The sequence below is a fragment of the Spermophilus citellus genome, assembly GCF_964194105.1.
Source record: "Spermophilus citellus genome assembly, chromosome: 5".
NCBI lineage: Eukaryota > Metazoa > Chordata > Mammalia > Rodentia > Sciuridae > Spermophilus > Spermophilus citellus.
Genome location: NC_138186.1, coordinates 84378755 through 84400537, shown reverse-complemented (window position 1 = coordinate 84400537; position 21783 = coordinate 84378755). Strand labels below are relative to the sequence as shown.

Below are 21783 nucleotides of genomic sequence, written 5' to 3'. Positions count from 1 at the left end.
GTGGAATCATAATGTATTAATATATACCCACCCACATAGGGATGGGAATGTAGTTTAGTTATAGAGTGCTTGTCTAGCAAGCATGAGACCCTACATTCAATTCCCAGTACCTATCTAGTTGTATAATTGTGCCATATTCATTAATGTTTCAGTCTGAAACAATCATTCTGAATCAATACCAAGACCTTTATACAATATATTTCTGTATGAGGTCAGGTCAATGAAAACAAGAGGATTCCTGAGTAAGGGGAAAACATACATACATACATACATACATACATACATACACACACACACAGAGAGAGAGAGAGAGAGAGAGATGTTAATGCATCATTACCAAATAAAAGAACACATTTTCATATATACATATATAACTTAATTTGTATAGCCTAATGAAATCAGTGTTTATATCTTTGTTGCTGGAGATCAAACCCAGAATCTTATGCATGCTAGACACATGTTATACCACTGAGCTACATTCCCAGCCCAGGATTTTTTTTTTAAGTGGCAGGATCTCATTATATTATCTCATTATTGCCCTAAACTCCTGAGCTCAAGTATGCCTCCTGTATCAGCCTCCTAGGTAGCTGGGACAACAGGTGCACACCACCACACCTAGCTTTTAAACAGGTATTTATCTAAATCAACATTTACCAAACTTAAAGATGTAAGACCATGAATTAGCCAGTTTCTCCTTGTCACTAAGAGGTAGAACACCCTTATTAGTTTCCTGTATTTTCTCTCCAATTCTGCAACTCAGTAAATGAAGAAAAAGGAACTCTACAATTAGAGTAAAGATTAGGTCAAACTCTCCTCTCACATGATCCTTCTTTCATTGTTTCCTTCAACTTACTCTGTGTCTGGTATATTCACTTACTTCCCTTTCTACTTTGGGCCCTTTAAGCATAATACCTATTGAGTCATAGATGCTACAACTGTAAAAGATTCTGCAAGTTTGTTTCTGGATTCTTAAGTACCTTTAGTTTAGGAGAGCCTTAAGTATATTAATCATGGCTTCTGATTTAAACCCAGCTTCTGAGGATATTCTCCCAGGTAAGAAATTGATCAAGAGGGGTTCTGTGCCTATACAATAATTTTATTTCTGGGCTGCATTTAAGTGAGATGGCTACTAACCCAGTAGCTTTTATGTGATATTAAAGTATTCAAGTACTTATTGACCCTGTTTGAGATAGTTTTTTAGGAATTATGATGCCATTAAATAACTTTACCTATTTTTCTCTTGCCAGTCTTTGCCAGCTGACTGGGATTAGGGGTTCAGTTTAACTGTAGAACAGATTTTTCTAGGCAAAATTGATAAAGCTGTCACCTCCGTATTTCTTTTTTTTTTTTTTAATTATTTTATTGTTGGTTGTTCATAACATTACATAGTTCTTAACATACCATATTTCACAGATTGATTCAAGTGGGTTATGAACTCCCATTTTTACCCCGTATACAGATTGCTGTGTCACATCAGTTACATTTCCATTGATTTACAAATTGCCTTTCTAGTGACTGATGTATTCTGCTGTCTATCCCATTCTCCACTGTCCCCTCACCCCTCCCCTCCCCTCCTCTCCCCTACTCTCTCTCCATCCCCTCTACTATAAATCGTTTCTTCCACTTATATAATTTTCCTCCTACTCCTCCTTTCCTCTTATATGTAATTGTGTATAACCCTGAGGCTCACCTTCCAGTTCCATGCAATTTCCTTTAACTCTCACTTTCCCTCCCGCCTATCATCCCTGTTTAATGTTAATCTTCCTCAAGCTCTTCGTCTCTACCCTGTCCTTGGTTACTCCCCTTATATCAAAGAAGACATTTGACATTTGTTTTTTAAGGATTGGCTAGCTTCACTTAGCATAATCTGCTCTAGTGCCATCCATTTCCCTCCAAATTCTATGATTTTGTCATTTCTTATTGCAGAGTAATACTCCATTGTGTATAAATGCCACATTTTTTAATCCATTCATCTATTGAAGGGCTTCTAGGTTGGTTCCACAGTCTTGCTATCGTGAATTGTGCTGCTATGAACATCGATATAGCAGTGTCCCTGTAGCATGCTCTTGTTAGGTCTTTAGGGAATAGACCGAGGAGGGGAATAGCTGGGTCAAATGGTGGTTCCATTCCCAACTTTCCAAGAAATCTCCATACTGCTTTCCAAATTGGCTGCACCATTTTGCAGTCCCACCAACAATGAACAAGTGTACCCATTTCCCCACATCCTCGCCAGCACTTGTTGTTGTTGGATTTTTTAATGGCTGCCAATCTTACTGGAGTGAGATGGTATCTTAGGGTGGTTTTGATTTGCATTTCTCTGACTGCTAGCGATGTTGAGCATTTTTTCATGTACTTGTTGATTGATTGTATGTCCTCCTCTGAGAAGTGTCTGTTCAGGTCCTTGGCCCATTTGTTGATTGGGTTATTTGTTATCTTATTATCTAATTTTTTGAGTTCTTTGTATACTCTGGATATTAGGGCTCTATCTGAAGTGTGTGGGGTAAAGATTTGTTCCCAGGATGTAGGCTCCCTGTTTATCTCTCTTATTGTTTCTTTTGTTGAGAGAAAACTTCTTAGTTTGAGTAAGTCCCATTTGTTGATTCTGGTTGTTAACTCTTGCGCTATGGGTGTCCTATTGAGGAATTTGGGGCCTGACCCCACAGTATGTAGATCATAGCCGACTTTTTCTTCTATCAGACGCCGTGTCTCTGATTTAATATCGAGCTCCTTGATCCATTTTGAGTTAACTTTTGTGCATGGCGAGAGAAAAGGATTCAGTTTCATTTTGATGCAAATGGATTTCCAGTTTTCCCAGCACCATTTGTTGAAGATGCTATCCTTCCTCCATTGCATGCTTTTAGCCCCTTTATCAAATATAAGATAGTTGTAGTTTTGCGGATTGGTTACTGTGTCTTCTATTCTGTACCATTGGTCCGCTCGCCTGTTTTGGTACCAGTACCATGCTGTTTTTGTCACTATTGCTCTGTAGTATAGTTTGAAGTCTGGTATCGCTATACCGCCTGATTCACACTTCCTGCTTAGCATTGTTTTTGCTATTCTGGGTCTTTTATTATTCCATATGAATTTCCTGATTGTTTTATCTATTTCTACAAGAAATGCTGTTGGGATTTTGATTGGGATAGCATTGAACTTATAGAGAACTTTTGGTAATATCGCCATTTTGATGATGTTAGTTCTGCCTATCCATGAGCAGGGTATATTTTTCCATCTTCTGAGGTCTTCTTCTATGTCTCTTTTTAGGGTTCTGTAGTTTTCATTGTATAGGTCTTTCACCTCTTTTGTTAGATTGATTCCCAGGTATTTTATTTTTGGGGGGGATATTGTGAATGGAGTAGTTGTCCTCATTTCTGTTTCAGAGGATTTGTCGCTGATATACAGGAATGCATTTGATTTATGCGTGTTGATTTTATATCCCGCCACTTTGCTGAATTCATTTATTAACTCTAATAGTTTCTTTGTAGACCCTTTTGGGTCTGTTAGGTATAGAATCATATCGTCTGCAAATAGTGATAATTTAAGTTCTTCTTTTCCTATTTTTATGCCTTTAATTTCTTTCGTCTGTCTAATTGCTCTGGCCAGTGTTTCGAGGACTATGTTGAACAGAAGTTCACCTCCGTATTTCAATGAGCTCTTACAGGTCAGACTCTCACATGTTAAATTTCTTTCAAATAAGGGGAACAAATTCCCTCTGATAGATCTTCTTAGATATGTTTGAACTGAGGTTATTCTTAGAAAATATTGATGATTATTAATCTTTGAGGACTTCTAAAAAATAACCATTTTCATGATTTAGGCAACAGTATCTAATTTACCCTTTTAATTAGTTTTCTCTGGATCTGTATTTCAGCTCCAGCATGCTGCTCTGCTCGTTACAACTTAGCAATGTTGGCCTTCTTTGGTTTCTTCGTTCTCTATGCATTACGTGTGAATCTGAGTGTTGCATTAGTGGATATGGTAGATTCAAATACAACTTTAGCAGAAAATAGAACTTCCAAGGAGTGTGCAGATCATTCTGCTCCCATAAAAGTTCTTCGAAATCAAACGGTAGGTACTGTTTTCTAAGCAAATAATCCTAAAATACTTCCAAGTAAAAATACTGAAAAATATTTCTTCATCTGAAAGAAGCCAAAACAGTTGATTTTATATGTACTCTGAATTGCTTCCTTTTTATGTTTTCCCAGGAACTGGTTGAACAGTAATTTAGAACTCTAGCTACTGCTATTGCGCTATCATATACCTTGATCTGTATGAAAAGTAGCTCTTCAGTTTCCTCTATAAACATGCCTTCCTTGAAGAGAATTTGCAGAAACTTGTTTGATCTACCAGAAAATAAGCTTGTTTTAAATATTATTAAATAGTTGTGACAGAACTATTATTTAATAGCTGTTTCACTTATAACAGTTGCATGAGACCACAGATAATTTCAGCTGCAGGTTGAGAAAAATAAATTGGTCAATTTCTTAGATCAGTTTCTTTGTGAAAATTTATACATGCCTGACCTAAGCTACTTAAGTCATTTTTCCTGCTTTGTGTTATAATAATTGATAAATATATTCTTAATTTGTTTAGATTGAGTTTTACACACTTTAATTATTTTACTTTGCTTTATTTAATGTTAATAATACTACTGAATATGTATTTGGGTACATAATACCCTATGTCTCCATTCCAACCTCAATGACCTCTATGAACTATTGGGCAGTTCACAAAATCTAGGGTTTCACAAGTAAACTACAAATTATATAGAGATTTGTTTTGTATCTTTCCCTTTGGTAAGTGCATTTGTTGACCTATCTGCCTTATATAGGTAGTAAAAAAAAAAAAATCCTGGAATGGTTCTTAACACAATGACTTGGTTATACGGCTTCATGTATTAAAAATGTTAGCTATTAGGCTGGGGACATGGCTCAGTTGGTAGACTGCTTGCCTCACATGCACAAGGCCCTGGGTTCGATCCCCAGCACCACCAAAAAAAAAAAAAAAAAAAAAGTTCAGCTATTCAGATCATCACTAAATCTTCATTAGTGTCTTACTATGTGTTGCTCCTAATTAAGACAGATCCTATTCATATTAAGTTTATGACTTAGTTTAAATTCTTGTTCTTTTTTAGTGTTCTATGAGCTTGTTCAAGTGCTTGGTCTGAAATGGAGAGATATTATTATCTATATTTGTGCATCCTAATAACCAACATTAAGTGAATATTTAATTAATATTAAATTTAATATTCCTAGATCACATACCCAGTAAGTGATAGAGCTAGGTTTTAACCCAGGCCTGGCTCCAAAACTTGACTCAATCACTCCAGTATTCTGTTTAATAGTTTTCTAGATTAAGCCAATGGCTCTTTTGGAGGACTTTTTGGTCAGGAATATTAGAAAACCTCTAGAGCTCATCCTCTTGTCTTCTTTCATAAAATAACAAGCCTTCATTAAGTTTATGGCTTTTACTTCTTTTGCTCTCACTTTAATTATTTTCCAGTTTTCTAGAAACTGCATGTTTATATTGTGGTCACTCACCCACCTGCTAAAACATTTGCATGTTCTGCAATACAGGGGATGATTCACAATTTTATTTGTATGGACTTATATTCAATAAGAGAAAAGTGCAATTTAATCAAGTCTTAAAGGATTGATTTTTTTCCCTTCTACTTTTTACAGGGCAAAAGGTACCAGTGGGATGCAGAAACTCAAGGATGGATTCTTGGTTCTTTTTTTTATGGTTACATTATCACACAGATTCCTGGAGGATATGTTGCCAGCAAAATAGGGGGAAAACTGCTGCTAGGATTTGGGATCCTTGGCACCTCTGTCTTTACCCTGTTCACTCCCATCGCTGCAGATTTAGGAGTTGCAGCTCTCATTGTACTCAGAGCACTGGAAGGACTAGGAGAGGTGATTTAATGTTTTTTTAATTTTTCTTTATTCCTTATTTTGTCTCTTGTTTTACTTCTTAGCCTAAATCTCTTTCGCCTCCTTTGAAGGATCCCATTCTTTGGTGTGAATATGAACCAAGAAGTAACACTGGACAATAACAACTTAGAAAAAAAAATAATTATTAAAGAACCTGTGTAGTTATGAAGTCATTGAATAGGAGCAGTCCAAAGTTATGGCTTTACTGAAAGACTGGAGAAAACATTTTCCAAGGGAGACTTTATAGCTCAATCTTAAAGAGATAAGAAAAATAACTACTGTTAAAATTGTTATGACTGGGCGCAGTGGTGCATGCCTGTTATCCCAGTGGCTCAGGAGGCTAAGGCAAGAGGATTGCAGGTTCAAAGCCAGCCTCAGCAAAAGCGAAGCACTAAGCAACTCAGTGAGACCCTGTTTCTAAATAAAATACAAAATAGGGCTGGCGATGTGGCTTAGTGGTTGAGTGCCTCTGAGTTCAATTCCTGGTACCAAAAAAAAAAATGGTTATGATAGGTCATCTTTATCTCTGCTACATTTTTTTAGAGCTTTATAGTTACACATAGTATTTGGGTTTATCCCAGCAAACTCATACATGCATGGTATTCAATTCAGGACCTCCTTATCCCTCTCCTTTTCCCCTCCCATCCAGCCTTGTTTTCCTTCCTCTACTCTACTAGACTTCCTTTCCCTCATCTATTTCCTCTTGTACTTTTGCCAATTTTTACAAGATAGACTGTTGAAATGCTTTACTTTATTTTTCAATTTGTTGTTATTCATGAAACTTTCTCTTTGTCTTTTTTTCTTTTTTCTGATCTTCTAGCTTAGTGATAAATAATTTATAATTATATGTCACTATCCCGATTTAGTTCTATGATTCTTCTGGACTTTCATGCTATAAGCATTGTTATCATCAATTTTTTATCTCTTTTTTCCCTCTCAAGATGTTTATTATTTATTTAAATTTTTGTTTGTTTTTGTTTTAGTGCTAGAGATCAAACCCAGGGCCTTGAGCATGCTGAGCATGTACTCTACCACTGAGCTATATCCCAACCCCATTTTTAAAATTACTTCCTATCTTCCTCTCTATTTCCCTTTTGTATACTACTGTCTTTTTTTTTATCTTTTCAGTTGTAGATGGACACAATACCTTTATTTTATTTGTTTATTTGTATGTGGTGCGGGGGATCAAACCCAGTGCCTCATGCATGCTAGGCAAGCGCTCTACTACTGAGCCACAACCCCGTCCCTATACTGCTATCTTTTATTATCTCTTCTTTGTAACTTTGAACTTTCACCTTTGTAACCCAGGCATAGATTTACTTTTCTGTCTTGCATTTTTTCAATTCAGGCAAAATAGTGGCCCTCTGGATCTGGCTTATACGATGAATGTCATGTCAAGTAATATTTTGTCATACTATGTTGGAAAGAACACTTGACTAAAGTCAGAAAATCAGAGTTTGGTCAGGCATAGTGGATTACTCCTCTAATCCCAGTAATTTGGGAGTCTAAGGCAGAAGGATCTCAAGTTTGAGGTCTGCTTTAGCAACATATTGAGACCTTATCTTAAAATAAAAAATGTTTTAGAGCTGGGATTATATCTCAGTGGTAGGGGACCCCTGGATTTGATCCCCAAAACTGAAAAAAAAAAGAAAAGAAAAAAAGTTTTTAAAAATCTACTAACAATTTCTAAGACTAAAACCTTGAGTTAAGTCCTAACCACTAGACCAAATTGACACGAAAATACCTGCCCATTGTCAATCATAGGATAGATATAAAGCTTATATATGCCAGAGTACTTAGAAAATTTGTCAAGTATTATTTAAATTTAACATTTTATCAACCAGGCCAAGTGGTACACGCCTGTAATCCCAACAGCTTGGGAGGCCGAGGCAGGGGGATTGTGAGTTCAGAGCCAGCCTCAGCAAAAGCGAGGTGTTAAGCAAATCAGTGAGATCTCTAAATAAAATACAAAAGGAGGGGGCGGGGGCAGGGATGTGGTTTAATGGTTGAGTGCCCCTGAGTCCAATCCCCAGTACCCCCCCCCAAATTAATTTAACATTTATCACTCATTTGAATGTTCTTATTTTGTCCTTATCAATAGAGATATATTAAATAAAACCTTTCTAATTATAGAATTAAAATTGCCCCTCTATTACCAGATTTTTCTTCTGTTTATCAAGATAAAATATATTTATTTGTATATTTTCTCTGATCCAAGTACTAAATCTCCTTGTTCAATGTATTCTCATATTTTAGCTTCCTATTTATGCCTCTAATTTAATATCATAGCATGTTGCATATATTATTACTGCTATCTAGGTGACCATTTTATTTCTAAATAGAATTTAAGTTGTGTATACTTAGGTTCTCTAATCTTTCTCTGTTCTTCCGTGCCTCATCCATAAACTTAGGTCAGTATCTTTCATCCTTACTATTTGATTTACCATAAATATACTTCATTATCCCTAAGAAAATTTATATTAAAGTTTTCCACAACATAATCTCTGTGGGCATTTCTAGACATCTCAAGTTTTATTCTATAGTGATTTGTCCCATGCATATAGATTCCTGTTGATTTGCCATGTAGCCTAAATGATCTTAGTCTTTTCTTGGTAGTTCCTCCTTTTTTGTTTTTGAAGAACTCAGCAGAAAGCACAAACTATTAACATTTATTTTTCTCTCTGTTAATAATAGGAGCTACCATTAATATTTACAATTATGGAAGATAGGGCATGTTACCACTGTTTTAAAGTTGAAGAATGGAAGTTCAAGAAGGTTAATTAGTCTTTCTAAGGTTACACAGCTCATGAGTGGCCAAGAACTAAAAATTCATTAATATGATTTTTGAGGAGGCAGAGTTTGTTTTAGGTTTTCTGTTTTGTTTTGTTTTTGTTTTGTCTCCTAGAGAATGAGCACTGGGTTTGCTCTACCACTGAGCTGTACTCCAAGCCCTCAAATCTGTTGATTTGTGTATGCCCAAACCTATCATTTCATATGCTCCTGTGGTGTCTTTTCCACGGGAGAAATTTGTTGCCTCCCTGCCTCCATGTCCCATTACCTCTCTATTATCAGTAATTGGCATATACTGATACATTATCACTGGGGAATAAAAGACTATAAACACTCTCATTGAATTTATCCTTTTTCTAATAAGACCATTTTACTTTTTGATTTAGGTCAATTTCAATATCCTCTAGTATCCCAAAGTATTAAATCAGTGTTTTTTTAAAAAGTAATAAATTAGTAATATTTATTAAAATTAATAAATTAGTAATATTCCTATGTCATCCAAGTCAATAAAGTAAATGAGTAAAATAAATCTTGAGAAGATTCCTTTATGTCACCACTTAGTAGTACAGATTTATCATAACCCTTGGCTTGAAGTCCCCAAATCCATAAATCATTGTCTATATTTTGAAAATGCTTTGTTATAAGATATGTTCACTTAATACTGTAAAAACATCTCACTTAATGAAATCTAATTCTGAAAATTTCTTTTGTAACAAAGTACTCAATTAAAAACATTAACAAAGCCACCTTATATTTCATAAGAAATACTTTCCCCACTCCTCAGGGTGTTACGTTTCCAGCCATGCATGCCATGTGGTCTTCCTGGGCTCCCCCTCTAGAAAGAAGCAAGCTTCTTAGTATTTCATATGCAGGTAAGATAACTACTCTTATAAAAAGTTTACTATGATTCATTATTAGGTATATACCAATCTTGGGGAGAAAGTGCCTACATGCCAGAATCATGCAATACTGGGTAGCTCTTCTGGGGGAAAATAAAACTGGGGGGTATAACTGTATTATTAATTTTTATCTTTAGCTCAGCAGCATATTGCAGTGTATGTTAACTGCCTAATATTTTCCCCTCTGCCACCATTTATTTCAAAGTGTATTTTCTTTTGAAATGTTGGTATAGAAAATGCTATGTATTTTAAAAAGAAAAACCCATGAGCTGGAAAATTGAGCACTTTTGTTCTTTAATTGTGATTTCTAATTTGACTGTGTAATGAACATATCATGGCTCTCAACCACTCTCTTCACATATCTTTTTCCTATGCACTTACTTTCACAATTTAGAGCTACAGGTGAGATAGCATGAGCTTTATATATGTGAATTTTTATTCAACTAGATTACATAAGAACTCCTAGCCTTTCTTCCATTGACTGAACGGAAAATTTTCCACCTGACTGGTTTTAAATATGTGGTAGAAAGGCCTGTCTGTGATAACTTTTAAGCAAAAATCTGCAGGATAAGAAGAAACCAGTCATGCAAAGAACAGAGAGAAGAGCATTCCAGCCAATCAGAATAGCATGTACAAGGGCTCTCAGGCAGAAAATAATGAGTTCAAAGAAGTGAAAAACCACTGTGGGCGGCTAAAACAAAATGAATAAAGAAGATAATGGCAGAAAATGAGGTTAGAGAAATAGACAAGAACCAGATCATATCAGACCTTGCAGGATGCAGGAAGGAATGTAGATTTTCCCCTAATATACAGTGGGGAGACATTAGAGGTTTTTAATCAAGTGAGAGACAAGATCCAGTTTACTTTTTTAAAAATCATTCTTGTAGTTATAAGGAGATTGACATGAGAAATCTGGTGATAAAGTCAATGACAGATACTGTGTTTCCCCTTTACCTATTGAATAAAGTCTGAAGACCTAGGGGGTGAAGATTTTTTTACAATTTCTATCACTTCATTACAGCCAGCCTACGCCCTGGTACATAGTACCTGTATGGAGTTATGTACTCAGTAAGCATTCAACTTATTTTTCTAAGTAATGTTCCCAAAACTACTCTCTGCTCACCTACTTCCACTCCTTTTCTGATCCTGTAACATTAGCGCATATCTTCTTTCTTATGTTTCTATGGGACCAAATCTTAAACCCCTTTTCAAAGTCTTATTGCCTGCTACATACAACTTTTCACCTCTGGAGCTTGGGAATAATATCTACCATGTTTGAACTCCACATTGCTCTGTGAAACTTAACAATCATTTATTTATCTTCTATCTAAGAGGGAAGTTTCGGACTACAAATAATATCTGATTCATTGCATTTACTAAGATGTCTCACATTTAATGGTTAAAATATATTTTATAACATTTATCTGAAATAATTGTTTATAATGTAAATGTTATTCTTATTTCAATAAGTATGCTGTAGTAGGCTATTTTTTTCAGCCTTAGAAACCATCATTGAACTGACACCCAGACACCTGGATTCCTAAAAAATGTAGCATTTACTTTGTCATATTGTAATAAATCTTCTCTTGGTTGATGGCTCCTAACTCATCAATAATTACATAGTTGCAGTTTATATAGCTACATATTAATGTACATGTTTTACATATTGTAGATTTTGTAAAAATTGCTCCCTTAAGAAAGTAGATTATTTATATTTACATGAGACTAATTCAGTTCCTTCAGATTTTAGTCATTCTTTCTGTTCTTTATTATCTATTCCCCATCCTCTTGAAGCAGTAGCTCTTGCCTTTCTGTGTTCCTCTCTCTCTCCAAAGTTTATGAAGTCTTACATGTTTTTTAGGAGCACAGCTTGGGACAGTAATTTCACTTCCTCTTTGTGGAATAATCTGCTACTATATGAATTGGACTTATGTTTTCTACCTCTTTGGTAAGTTTAAAATTTAACCTGCCAAGTATTGTGGTGCATCCTATAATCCTACCTACTCAGGAGGCTAACGCAGGAGGATCACAAGTTTAAGGCCATCTTCAGCAAGTTGTCAATACGTTTAAAATAAAAAATAAACAAGTCAGGGGGTGGATTAATATCTCAGTGATAGAACACTTACCTAGCATGCATGAGGCTCTATGTTCAGTCCTCAGTACCAAAAAAATTGTTTTAAATGTAATTGTAGCCTAATTATTAAAAATATATATTCTGACTCACTAAAATAATCATCTCATAATCCACAAAGTTCTAAAACACTAGTAACCTGTTTATGTGGTTAAAAGGATCTGAGTTATGACCTGATGTTAGTTTTCAAATATTTCTTGATAGAAACTGCTGTTGAATCCTGGACTTAAATGTCACACTTTCAAAAGTTACTCTCTTGGTTATTATAAAAATGTGTGTTTTAAAAGTATTTATTCTTAAGCAAAATAAGATGCTCTCACTTGGTAATTTTAATCTTTTTTTAAAATTTTGTGTAGTCCCAAGGTATGTTTCATTTCTTAGATTCATTGTCTGGATATCACAAATTTTTTATAAATAGATTAGACATTTCATGCAGAAGGTATATGTACATCAAAACAAAAAATCAAATAAACAAAACAGACACCTACAGAAATATGTAGATTATGGAAATTTATTTTCCAAAAGATTGTCTGACATACCCTTATAGGCAGAGTCATGTATTTAAAAGTTTTCTTCAAAATGTGTAGGAAATAATATAACATTTATTTTATTAAAGAATTGAAACTAATTTTACATTGAACCTACAGTCACATAATTTTTAAGACATGTAGAAATTGATGTTGGTCCATTCTAATTTTATTTAATTTATTATTTTTCTATTTTAAGGTATAGTTGGAATATTTTGGTTTGTTTTATGGATGTGGCTAGTTAGTGATACACCAGAAACTCACAAGACAATCTCCAATAATGAAAAGGAATACATTCTTTCATCCTTAAAAAATCAGGTATGGACTTTGGCAAATTTTAAAAATAATTTTAAACACTTCTTTTTTCTAAAGTAAGATACCAATTGTTTAAAATAGATATTTCTACTGTGCATTCCTTAAGCAAAGCAGCCTGGGCAAATGAAATATATATGTTTTGTTATGTTTTCTACCTTTTTTGTAAGTTTAAAATTTAACCTGCCAAGTATTGTGGTACATCCTAAAATCCCACCTACTCAGGAGGCTAAGGCATCATCTGGGCTTGGTGGTTCCTGACTGTAATCCCTGTGACTCAGGAGGCTGAGGCAGGAGGATTACAGATTTAAGGCCAGCCTCAGCAACTTACTGAGATCCTGCCTCAACATCTAAAAATAGCACAGTAGCTAAACTATGGAACCAGCCTAGATGCCCTTTAACAGATGAATGGATAAGGAAAATGTGGTGATATTTCACATAAGGCTGGAATATTATTCTGCCTTAAAGAAGAATGAATTTGTGGCATTTGCAGGTAATGGATGGAGCTGGAGATGTCGCGCTAAGAGAAATAAGCCAAATCCAAAAAACCAAAGGTCAAATGTTTTCTCTGAAAAATGGATGCTGATCCACAATGGCAGGGGGGAAGAGAATGAAGGGAGTGAGGGGAAGGGAGGGGGCATGGGAATGGTGGAATGAGATGGACATTATTACCCTATATACATGTATGATTGCACAACTGGTACAACTTTGCACCATGTTCAACCAGAGGAAGAAGAAGTTGTGCTAGGGGCTGGAGTGATAGCTCAGCGGTAGAGTGCTTGCCTAGTACATGTGAGGCCCTGGGTTTGATCCTCAGCACCACATACAAATGAATAAATAAATAAAGTTATTTTTTTAAATTCCTTAAAAAAATTAGTTGTGCTACATTTGTGTGCATTGTGTCAGTGTCAAAATGCATTCTACTGTCATGTATGATTAATTAGAACAGATTTTTTTTCCTTTTTTTTTATTGGTTGTTCAAAACATTACAAAGCTCATGACATACCATCTTCCATACATTTAATTCAAGAGAACAGATTTTTTTTAAGAGAGAGTGAGAGAGAGAGAGAGAGAGAGAGAGAGAGAGAGAGAGAGAGAATTTTTAATATTTATTTTTAGTTCTCGGCGGACACAACATCTTTGTTGGTATGTGGTGCTGAGGATCGAACCCGGGCCGCATGCATGCCAGGCGAGCGCGCTACCGCTTGAGCCACATCCCCAGCCCAAGAGAACAGATTTTTTTAAAAAACACTAAAAATAGGCTGGGAGATATAGCTTGGTGGTAGCGCACACCTGAATTCAATCCCCAGTACTACAAAAATAATAAATTGTCAGGGCTGGGGATATAGCTCAGTTGGTAGAGTGCTTGCCTCGAATGCAAAAGGCCTGGGTTTAATCCCCAGCACCACAAAAAACATTATTATTATTATAATAAATTGTTTGAAAAAATTCCAATTTTTTCTAGATTAAAACCATGAAAAAAATTACTTTTTGAAGTCATTCTAGGGGCTGAGAGTATGGTTCAGTTGTAGAGCACTTGCCTGGCATGCATAAGACCCTGGTTTAATCCCCAATACCAAAAATAAAATAATAAAAAAAATATTCATTTTAAACCTTTTAAAGTAATTATTATCAACTGAGTAAATATTAAGTTTGTTTTTCTTCTTTTTTTAATGTCTTGGTTGATCTTTATTTTGTGATTTTTTAAAATTCTATTTTGTTATGTATGACAGCAGAATGCATTATAATTTATATTACACATATAGAGCACAATTTTTCCTATCTGTGGTTGTATACAAAGTATTTTCACACCATTCTCTTCATACATGTACATAGGGTAATGATGTCCATCTCATTCCACAGTCTTTCCTTATACTACTACTTTAAGATCATCAACTACTGCTGTTTTAAAAGATCTTTTTTTTTTTAAAGAACTATAGGAAGACATTGCCATTTCAACCACTGAGTTTTTATTTTCTGTATACCTGGTATTGTTTGGTTTTTGTTCTTTTCTTAACTATTGAGGATAGGATGATAAATTCTCTACCTAAACTTCAGTACTTCATCAATTTTTCTTCCATGAATTTCATTATCACTCAAAACTGCTTTTTTTTTTTTTTGACAGTAATGTGGATTGAACCCAAGGCCTTGCACATTCTGTGCAAGAACTCTACCACTGACTTGACTCCTCAGACCTTTCAATTTTTTAACTTTTGAGACATAATCTCTGTATTGCTGTTGCTAGCCTTCAATTTATGATCATCCTGCCTTAGGCTCCTGAGTAGCTGGGATTACAGACATAAGCCACAATGCCTATTTTATCACTCAGATCTCTAAGGAAAGTTTGCTTTCAAACTATTGCCTTGACAAATGATCTGAGCAATTTTTAAATTTCCTACCTGTATGTATTTTCATTTATCAGCAGTGGCATTTTAGAAGAATGTAGAGCTCTAATAAAAGCTTTCGTAAGATTTTTTGGCCAACAGTTGGCTATAATGAAGCCATGGAAAATATGTGTTTATATTGCTTCATTGGCAAATCATCTCTGATAATAATGTCTTGGAAATAATAACAAGAAAATAATCTCTGGATTTAGAAAATCAGAAAAAGCTGTTTGTACTTCATTAAGGTCTATGATAACCTGTGCTATCCGGTATGGTAGCCACCAGCCCCAAGTGGGCATTAAATTTTAATTGAAACTGATATAATTAAGGGTAGAAGGTGTAGCTCAGTAGTAGAGCACATGTTCAGCATGCATGAGACCCTCATTTAAATCCCTAGCACCGTTAATAAATAGTAATTTAATTAAAAATTCCATGTTATCAGTTACAGTAGCCAAATTGCAAGGACTTAATAGCCACATGTCTATTGGTTACCATATTGAACAACACAAATATAAAATAACATTTTCATTGTCATAGCTACATGTCTGTTGGTTACCATTGAAAAACACAAATACAGAAGAACATTTGCATTATCATAGAAGGTTCTATTAGACAGTGCTACCTGGGACAATGCTACCTTTGGGAAATTGGATGATTCTCCCAAAAAAGCCTTGAAGAATTTTTTTTAATGTCTCTAGATACTTGGGTAGTTTATCCTAATAACATTTAAAAATTTATCTTGGGGCTGGGGATGTGGCTCGAGCGGTAGCACGCTCACCTGGCATGTGTGCGGCCCGGGTTCGATCCTCAGCACCACATACAAACAGAGATGTTGTGTCCGCCGAAAAACTAAAAAAAAAAAATAAATATTAAAAAAATAAATAAAAATTATAAAATAAATAAAATTTTATCTTTCCTAGATATAGTAGCACGTGCCTATAATCCCAGCTACTAGGGAGACTGAGGCGGGATGATCACAAGTTTAAGGCCAGCCTTGGCAACTTAGCACGAGACCTTGTCTCAAAATAAAAAAGGGCTAGGGATGTAGCTCAATTGTAGAATGTCCCCTGGGTTAAATCTCCAGTACCATAAATAAATAAATCGAATTTGTGATGTAGCTTAATGCTAAAGCACCCCTAGGTTTAATCCCCAGTACCAAAAAAAGAGAAAACCTACTTTTTGTCAGGCTCATATGTTGGACATACAACTGATTTTGATTGGGTGATTCTCCCAAAAAACTCCATCAGATTATCAAAAATTAAATTGAGGGCTGGGGATGTGGCTCAAGCTGAAGCGCGCTCACCTGGCATGTGTGCGGCCTGGGTTCGATCCTCAGCACCACATACCAACAAAGATGTCGTGTCTACCGAGAACTAGAAAATAAATATTAAAAAAAATTCTCTCTCTCTCTCTCTCTCTCTCTCTCTCTCTCTCTCTCCCCTCTCTCACTCTCTCTTTAAAAAAAATTCTCTCTCTTTAAAATTCTCTCTCTCTCTCTCTCCTTAAAAAAAAAAAAATTGATATTTATAGGATGTGAAAATATGCCAATCTGGCTAAAATTGTTTCATTTGTATAAATAAGATTACTACTAAATACTGGCAGAAAACTATAAAAGACACATACAGACCATACAATCTTTGAAATATTTCACTTCTTTTATGGATTTTAAAACCATATTAAAATGTTCTTAATTCATTCAGTCTCTAAAATCCTCTTCCCTGAGCTCTTCAATCAAGGGGATGAGAGGAAGTGGACTTTCTTTTAATCTAATCTTTACAGCAAGATTGATCCCTAAACTCGCTGCACATTGAATTCCTCTGGGATCTTTAAAAAAACTATAGATGCCAGCAAGGTACAATGGCTTGTGCCTGTAATCCCAGCTACTCAGGAGACTGAGGTAAGAAGATCACTTGAGTCCAAGAATTTGAGTTCAGCCTGGGCAACACGGATCTCATCTTCAAAAATGTAGATGGCTGTCTGGATGGATAGATTTCTCTCTCTCATAGATGGACCACAGTAGATAGATTAGAGGTGGGTGGGAGAGATGCCTACCTCTCATTCATCCCGAAAGTATGTAATTGGTGTGGAGAATGATGTTGGTCTCCCTGGTTGACTTTAATATGGCAGCAACGTTTAGGAACCATTTTTCTATAGAACCAGCTGTAAAAGCCTTCTAAATTTTAGATTCCTTGGTACTACATTCAGATGATTTTTGTTGTTGTTTTGCTTGTTTTCATTTGTTCAGAAGGTCAGGGGTAAAGTACAGGCATCTGCAATTTTTAAGTGCTAGAAGTTATTCTGAAGTACAGCTGGAATTAAGAATCACTTTTGTAAGCCTGGCACAGTAATCCCAGCAGTTTAGGAGTCTGAGGCAGGAGGAGTACTGGTTTGAAGCTAGCCTCAGCAACCTAGTGAGGCCCTAAGCAACTCAGTGAGACCCTGTCTCAAAATGAAAAATAAAAAGGGCTGTAAATATGGCTCAGTGGTTAAGTGTCCTTGGGTTTAATCCCTAGTACAAAAAAAAAAAAAAATCACTGCTATAAAAGAATAAATTCCCCTCTTCCCTTCTATCCCTTATCTCTCCCACCCCTCTTCATTGTACTGGGGATTTAACAGGGAAACCACTGAGCTATATACCTATCCTTTTTTAAATTTTATATTGCAATAGGGTCTTACTATACACCTCGGACTCTCAACCTGAGGCTGGCCTCGAACTCTTAAGCCTCCTGGCTCAGCTTCCCAAGTCCCTGGGATCATAGAAATGCACCATTGCACCTGGCATACCCCTTATATCTCTGTTATAAGATAGGAAATAAAAGAGTATATCTACTAAGATATCCAATAAAAAGTCCATATGAAAAAGGCCAGAAGAAGGCTAATGCTGATTTTTCCTCTTTTTGAAATAACAGTGAACCCTGGAAACAGAAACAAATTGTTCTTGTTTTTGAGAAAGGAACCAGAGAACCTCAGTGTATAGAAATATAAAAATTCAATACCCCAGACTAGTGATCTCCAAGCTTTCTTGATCATGCAACCCATCCATAAACAGGTAGGGGGCTCACAATCTGAATGTATTTATATTTACTCAGAAGTTACCCAAATATATTATTGTACTTGCATTCATCATAAGTATATACAAAAATAGACTTTTTTGTGTTGTACTGGGGATTAAACCCAGAGCCTTGCACATGTTAGGCAAGCACTCTATCACTGAGCTACATCACCAGCCCAAAAAAATAGACCTTTTAAAGGGTGAATAAAATGAAATAAAAAGTATACATGTATATTTTTAAAGTTTTCAATAGGAATAACCTTTTTGCTGTCATTTTTAAAATAGTACTAATTAGTTAACATAATACTGCTGTCTAATGAAGGCCATGTGTTTGAATATGCTGTCTTTTATGATTTCCTGTTGTTTTGCTTGATGAGTTAGTAACAAAAAAATCAGGAGGAAAAATGGCAGCTTAGATACTTTCTTAATGTTCACCGTGCTTATATTACTATGATTCTCCTCTGTTGCTCTGTAGGAATCTTTTGAAGACATGGTCCATTATTTGAGATTTGTTTTAATTAAAACTCAAATCATAAATCCACTTACATTACTTAAATTGTAAACTTCAAAATATGTCATAAAACACTGAGGGCAAATAGACAAGTGAGGATGCCATTATTAACTCCTCTGAATTAGGGAAATCATTCCATACATGATCGTCCAATATATCTAGAGCCAGCCTATTTATTAAATATTGACAGAGTTTAGTTTCTTTTTCAGAAAAAAAAATTTAGTGTAAATAGAAATTCTAATAAGTCTTTCTTCACCCCAGTGGGTCATCTTATATATCTCTGGGGTGCTTACACCTTACTTTGAAGACCACTACTAGATATGGCTATATACAAATCCTTTCTATTACATAATTTATTTTTCTTTTTGAGATGGGGTCAGACTGTGTTGCCATGGCTGGTCTTGAACTTGTAGGCTCAAACAATCTTCCCACCTTAGCCTTCCAAGTAGCCAGTACTAGCAACGTAAACCACCATACCCAGCTTGCATAACTCTTAGGAATCATTTACATTGAATAAAGATTGAATAATAAAATATGAATTCTAACTTGATCTTCTGATCTCTTTTATTTATCCTTATGTGAACTTTTTACTGTGATTTTGAAACTATTCTCTATTTCATGGAGATATTGATGTTGAAGGTGACTTCTAACATCATAAGGAGTTCTTAGCATTGACATTATAACTCTATAATTATATTGCAATTTTTTTCCTGTAATCCGAATCCTGAACTTTCTAGTTAATATATATAAATACATATATATATATATATATTTGTATATATAAATTTATATATATATATTTATATATGTGTGTATGTATATATTTATGTATATTGATATATGTATGTATATATATTTATATATATGTGAACTTATATGTTTATATATGTATGTGTATATATTTAATGAAACAATTAAACATTTATAATGTATTCTTCTATTTAATATCTCAAAGGAGTTGATTTTTTTTTTAAAGAGAGAGTGAGAGAGGGAGAGAAAGAGAGAGAGAGAATTTTTTTAATATTATTTTTTAGTTCTTGGAGGACACAACATCTTTGTTGGTATGTGGTGCTGAGGATCGAACCCGGGCCGCACGCATGCCAGGCGAGCGCGCTACCACTTGAGCCACATAAATGTAGAATTTACTAATCAGGGCTGATGTTCTCTATGTGGTCTAGATTGAGTCTCAGCTGATAAGATACAGGTCTCAACATTAACACAGCTATAGCTTATTCTAGCTTTGTCTGTTTTCTTTAGCTTTCTTCACAGAAGTCAGTGCCATGGATACCCATTTTAAAATCACTACCACTTTGGGCTATTGTAGTTGCTCATTTTTCGTACAACTGGACTTTTTATACTTTATTGACATTATTGCCTACTTACATGAAGGAGATCCTAAGGTTCAATGTTCAAGAGGTAAGAAATAATAATTATCTGTTTCTTAAATAGAATATACATTTTACAATTACATGCAGAATTTATTTTTATATATTTTGAAACTCAAGTTATTTGTGTCTTCCCTTTTACTCTGCTGTACTAAATTTTAGGAACTTTTCTTTTTTGTCTCTACTGTTAAGCCTCTTTATGTTAACTTTTTTTTTTTTTTGTATTGGGGATTGAACCAAGGATCTCACACATGCTAAGCACATGCTCTGCCAGTAAGCTACATCCCAGCCCTGTGTTAATTCTTAATTCATGATATATTTTGCCTAGAATCCTTTTATCTGTAAGATATTATTAGGGGACTGGGGTTGTGGCTCAGTGATAGAGCACTTGCCTAGCACATTTGGGTTTGATCCTCAGCACCACATATAAATAAATATGTTAAATAAAGGTATTGTATCCATCTACAACTAAAAAATATTTTTTTAAAAAAAGATATTATTATGGGGCTGGGGATGTGGCTCAAGCGGTAGCGCGCTCGTCTGGCATGCGTGCGGCCCGGGTTCGATCCTCAGCACCACATACAAAGATGTTGTGTCCCCCGAGAACTAAAAAATAAATATTAAAAAAATTCTCTCTCTCTCTCTCTCTCTCTCTCTCTCCCCCCCCCCTCACTCTCTTTAAAAAAAAAAAAAAAAAGATATTATTAGGCCAGCATGGTGGTGCACACCTGTAATCCCAGCAGCTCTAGAGGCTGAGGCAGGAGGATCACGAATCCAAAGCCAGCCTCAGCAAAACCGAGGTACTAAGCAACTGAGTAAGACCCTCTCTCTAAATAAAATACAAAATAGGGCTGGCGATACTGGCTCAGTGGTCAAGTACCCCTGAGTTAAATACCTAGTATTAAATATATATATATAGGGCTGGGGATGTGGTTCAAGCGGTATCGCGCTCGCCTGGCATGCGTGCGGCCCGGGTTCGATCCTCAGCACCACATACAAACAAAGATGTTGTGTCCACCGATAACTAAAAAATAAAATATTAAAATTCTCTCTCTCTCTCTCTAAAAAAAAAATATATATATATATATAACAGTTATTATTGCATGTAATCAATTATGCAATAATAACTGTTATATATTAAAAAAATAAAATATAAAAATAAAATATATATATATATATATATATATATATATATATATATATATATTGGGCTGGGTATGTGGCTTAAGCAGTAGCGCGCTAGCCTGGCATGCGTGCGGCCTGGGTTCGATCCTCAGCACCACATACAAAAAAAAAAAAAAGATGTTGTGTCCGCGGAAAACTAAAAATAAATAAATAAATAAATACTAAATTTCTCTCTCCCCCCCCCAAAATAAATAAATAAATATATTTTTTATTAGTTCCTGGCAATATGCTAGGATATCAGATGACAAATTTAAACAATACTTTCTTCTAAAAAGAATGATAGTGGGGCTTTACCCATGTCCAGCCTTATATCTTAAATAGACATTAAAATAGACATTTCTCCAATGATTACAGATGACCAGTAGGTACATACAAAGATGTTCAACATTATTAGTTTTTAGGGAAATGCAAATCAAATTCATAATTAGATACCACTTCATACCTATTACAATGGCTGTTAAAACACACACACACACAAATAACAAGTGTTGATGAGGATGTGGAAGAATTGGAACCTCCTACATTGGTAGTAGGAATGTAAAACATCTGCTATAAAAAATAGTTTGGAGGCTGGGGATGTTGCTTAGTGGTAGAGCACTCGCCTAGCATGTGCAAGGCCCTGGGTTCGATCTTCAGCATCACATAAAAATAAGTAATTTAAAAATGAAAAATAGTTT

At 35.1% G+C, this 21783-nt stretch overlaps 1 protein-coding gene across 5 annotated transcripts in view; it reads left to right on the top strand.

Moving 5' to 3' along the window:
- Positions 1-21783, top strand: part of SLC17A5 (solute carrier family 17 member 5) — a 48371-nt gene that overhangs the window by 8850 nt on the left and 17738 nt on the right. For 3 of the 5 annotated variants that reach the window (XM_081293822.1, XM_081293819.1, XM_081293821.1), the window contains exons 2-7: positions 3869-4065; positions 5679-5912; positions 9505-9592; positions 11481-11567; positions 12477-12595; positions 19794-19952. In XM_081293822.1, coding sequence (XP_081149948.1) covers positions 3869-4065; positions 5679-5912; positions 9505-9592; positions 11481-11567; positions 12477-12595; positions 19794-19952 — 884 coding nt within the window. The remainder of the gene's footprint in view (positions 1-3868; positions 4066-5678; positions 5913-9504; positions 9593-11480; positions 11568-12476; positions 12596-19793; positions 19953-21783) is intronic. The other 2 variants (XM_081293820.1, XM_081293823.1) reach the window with 2 other exon arrangements.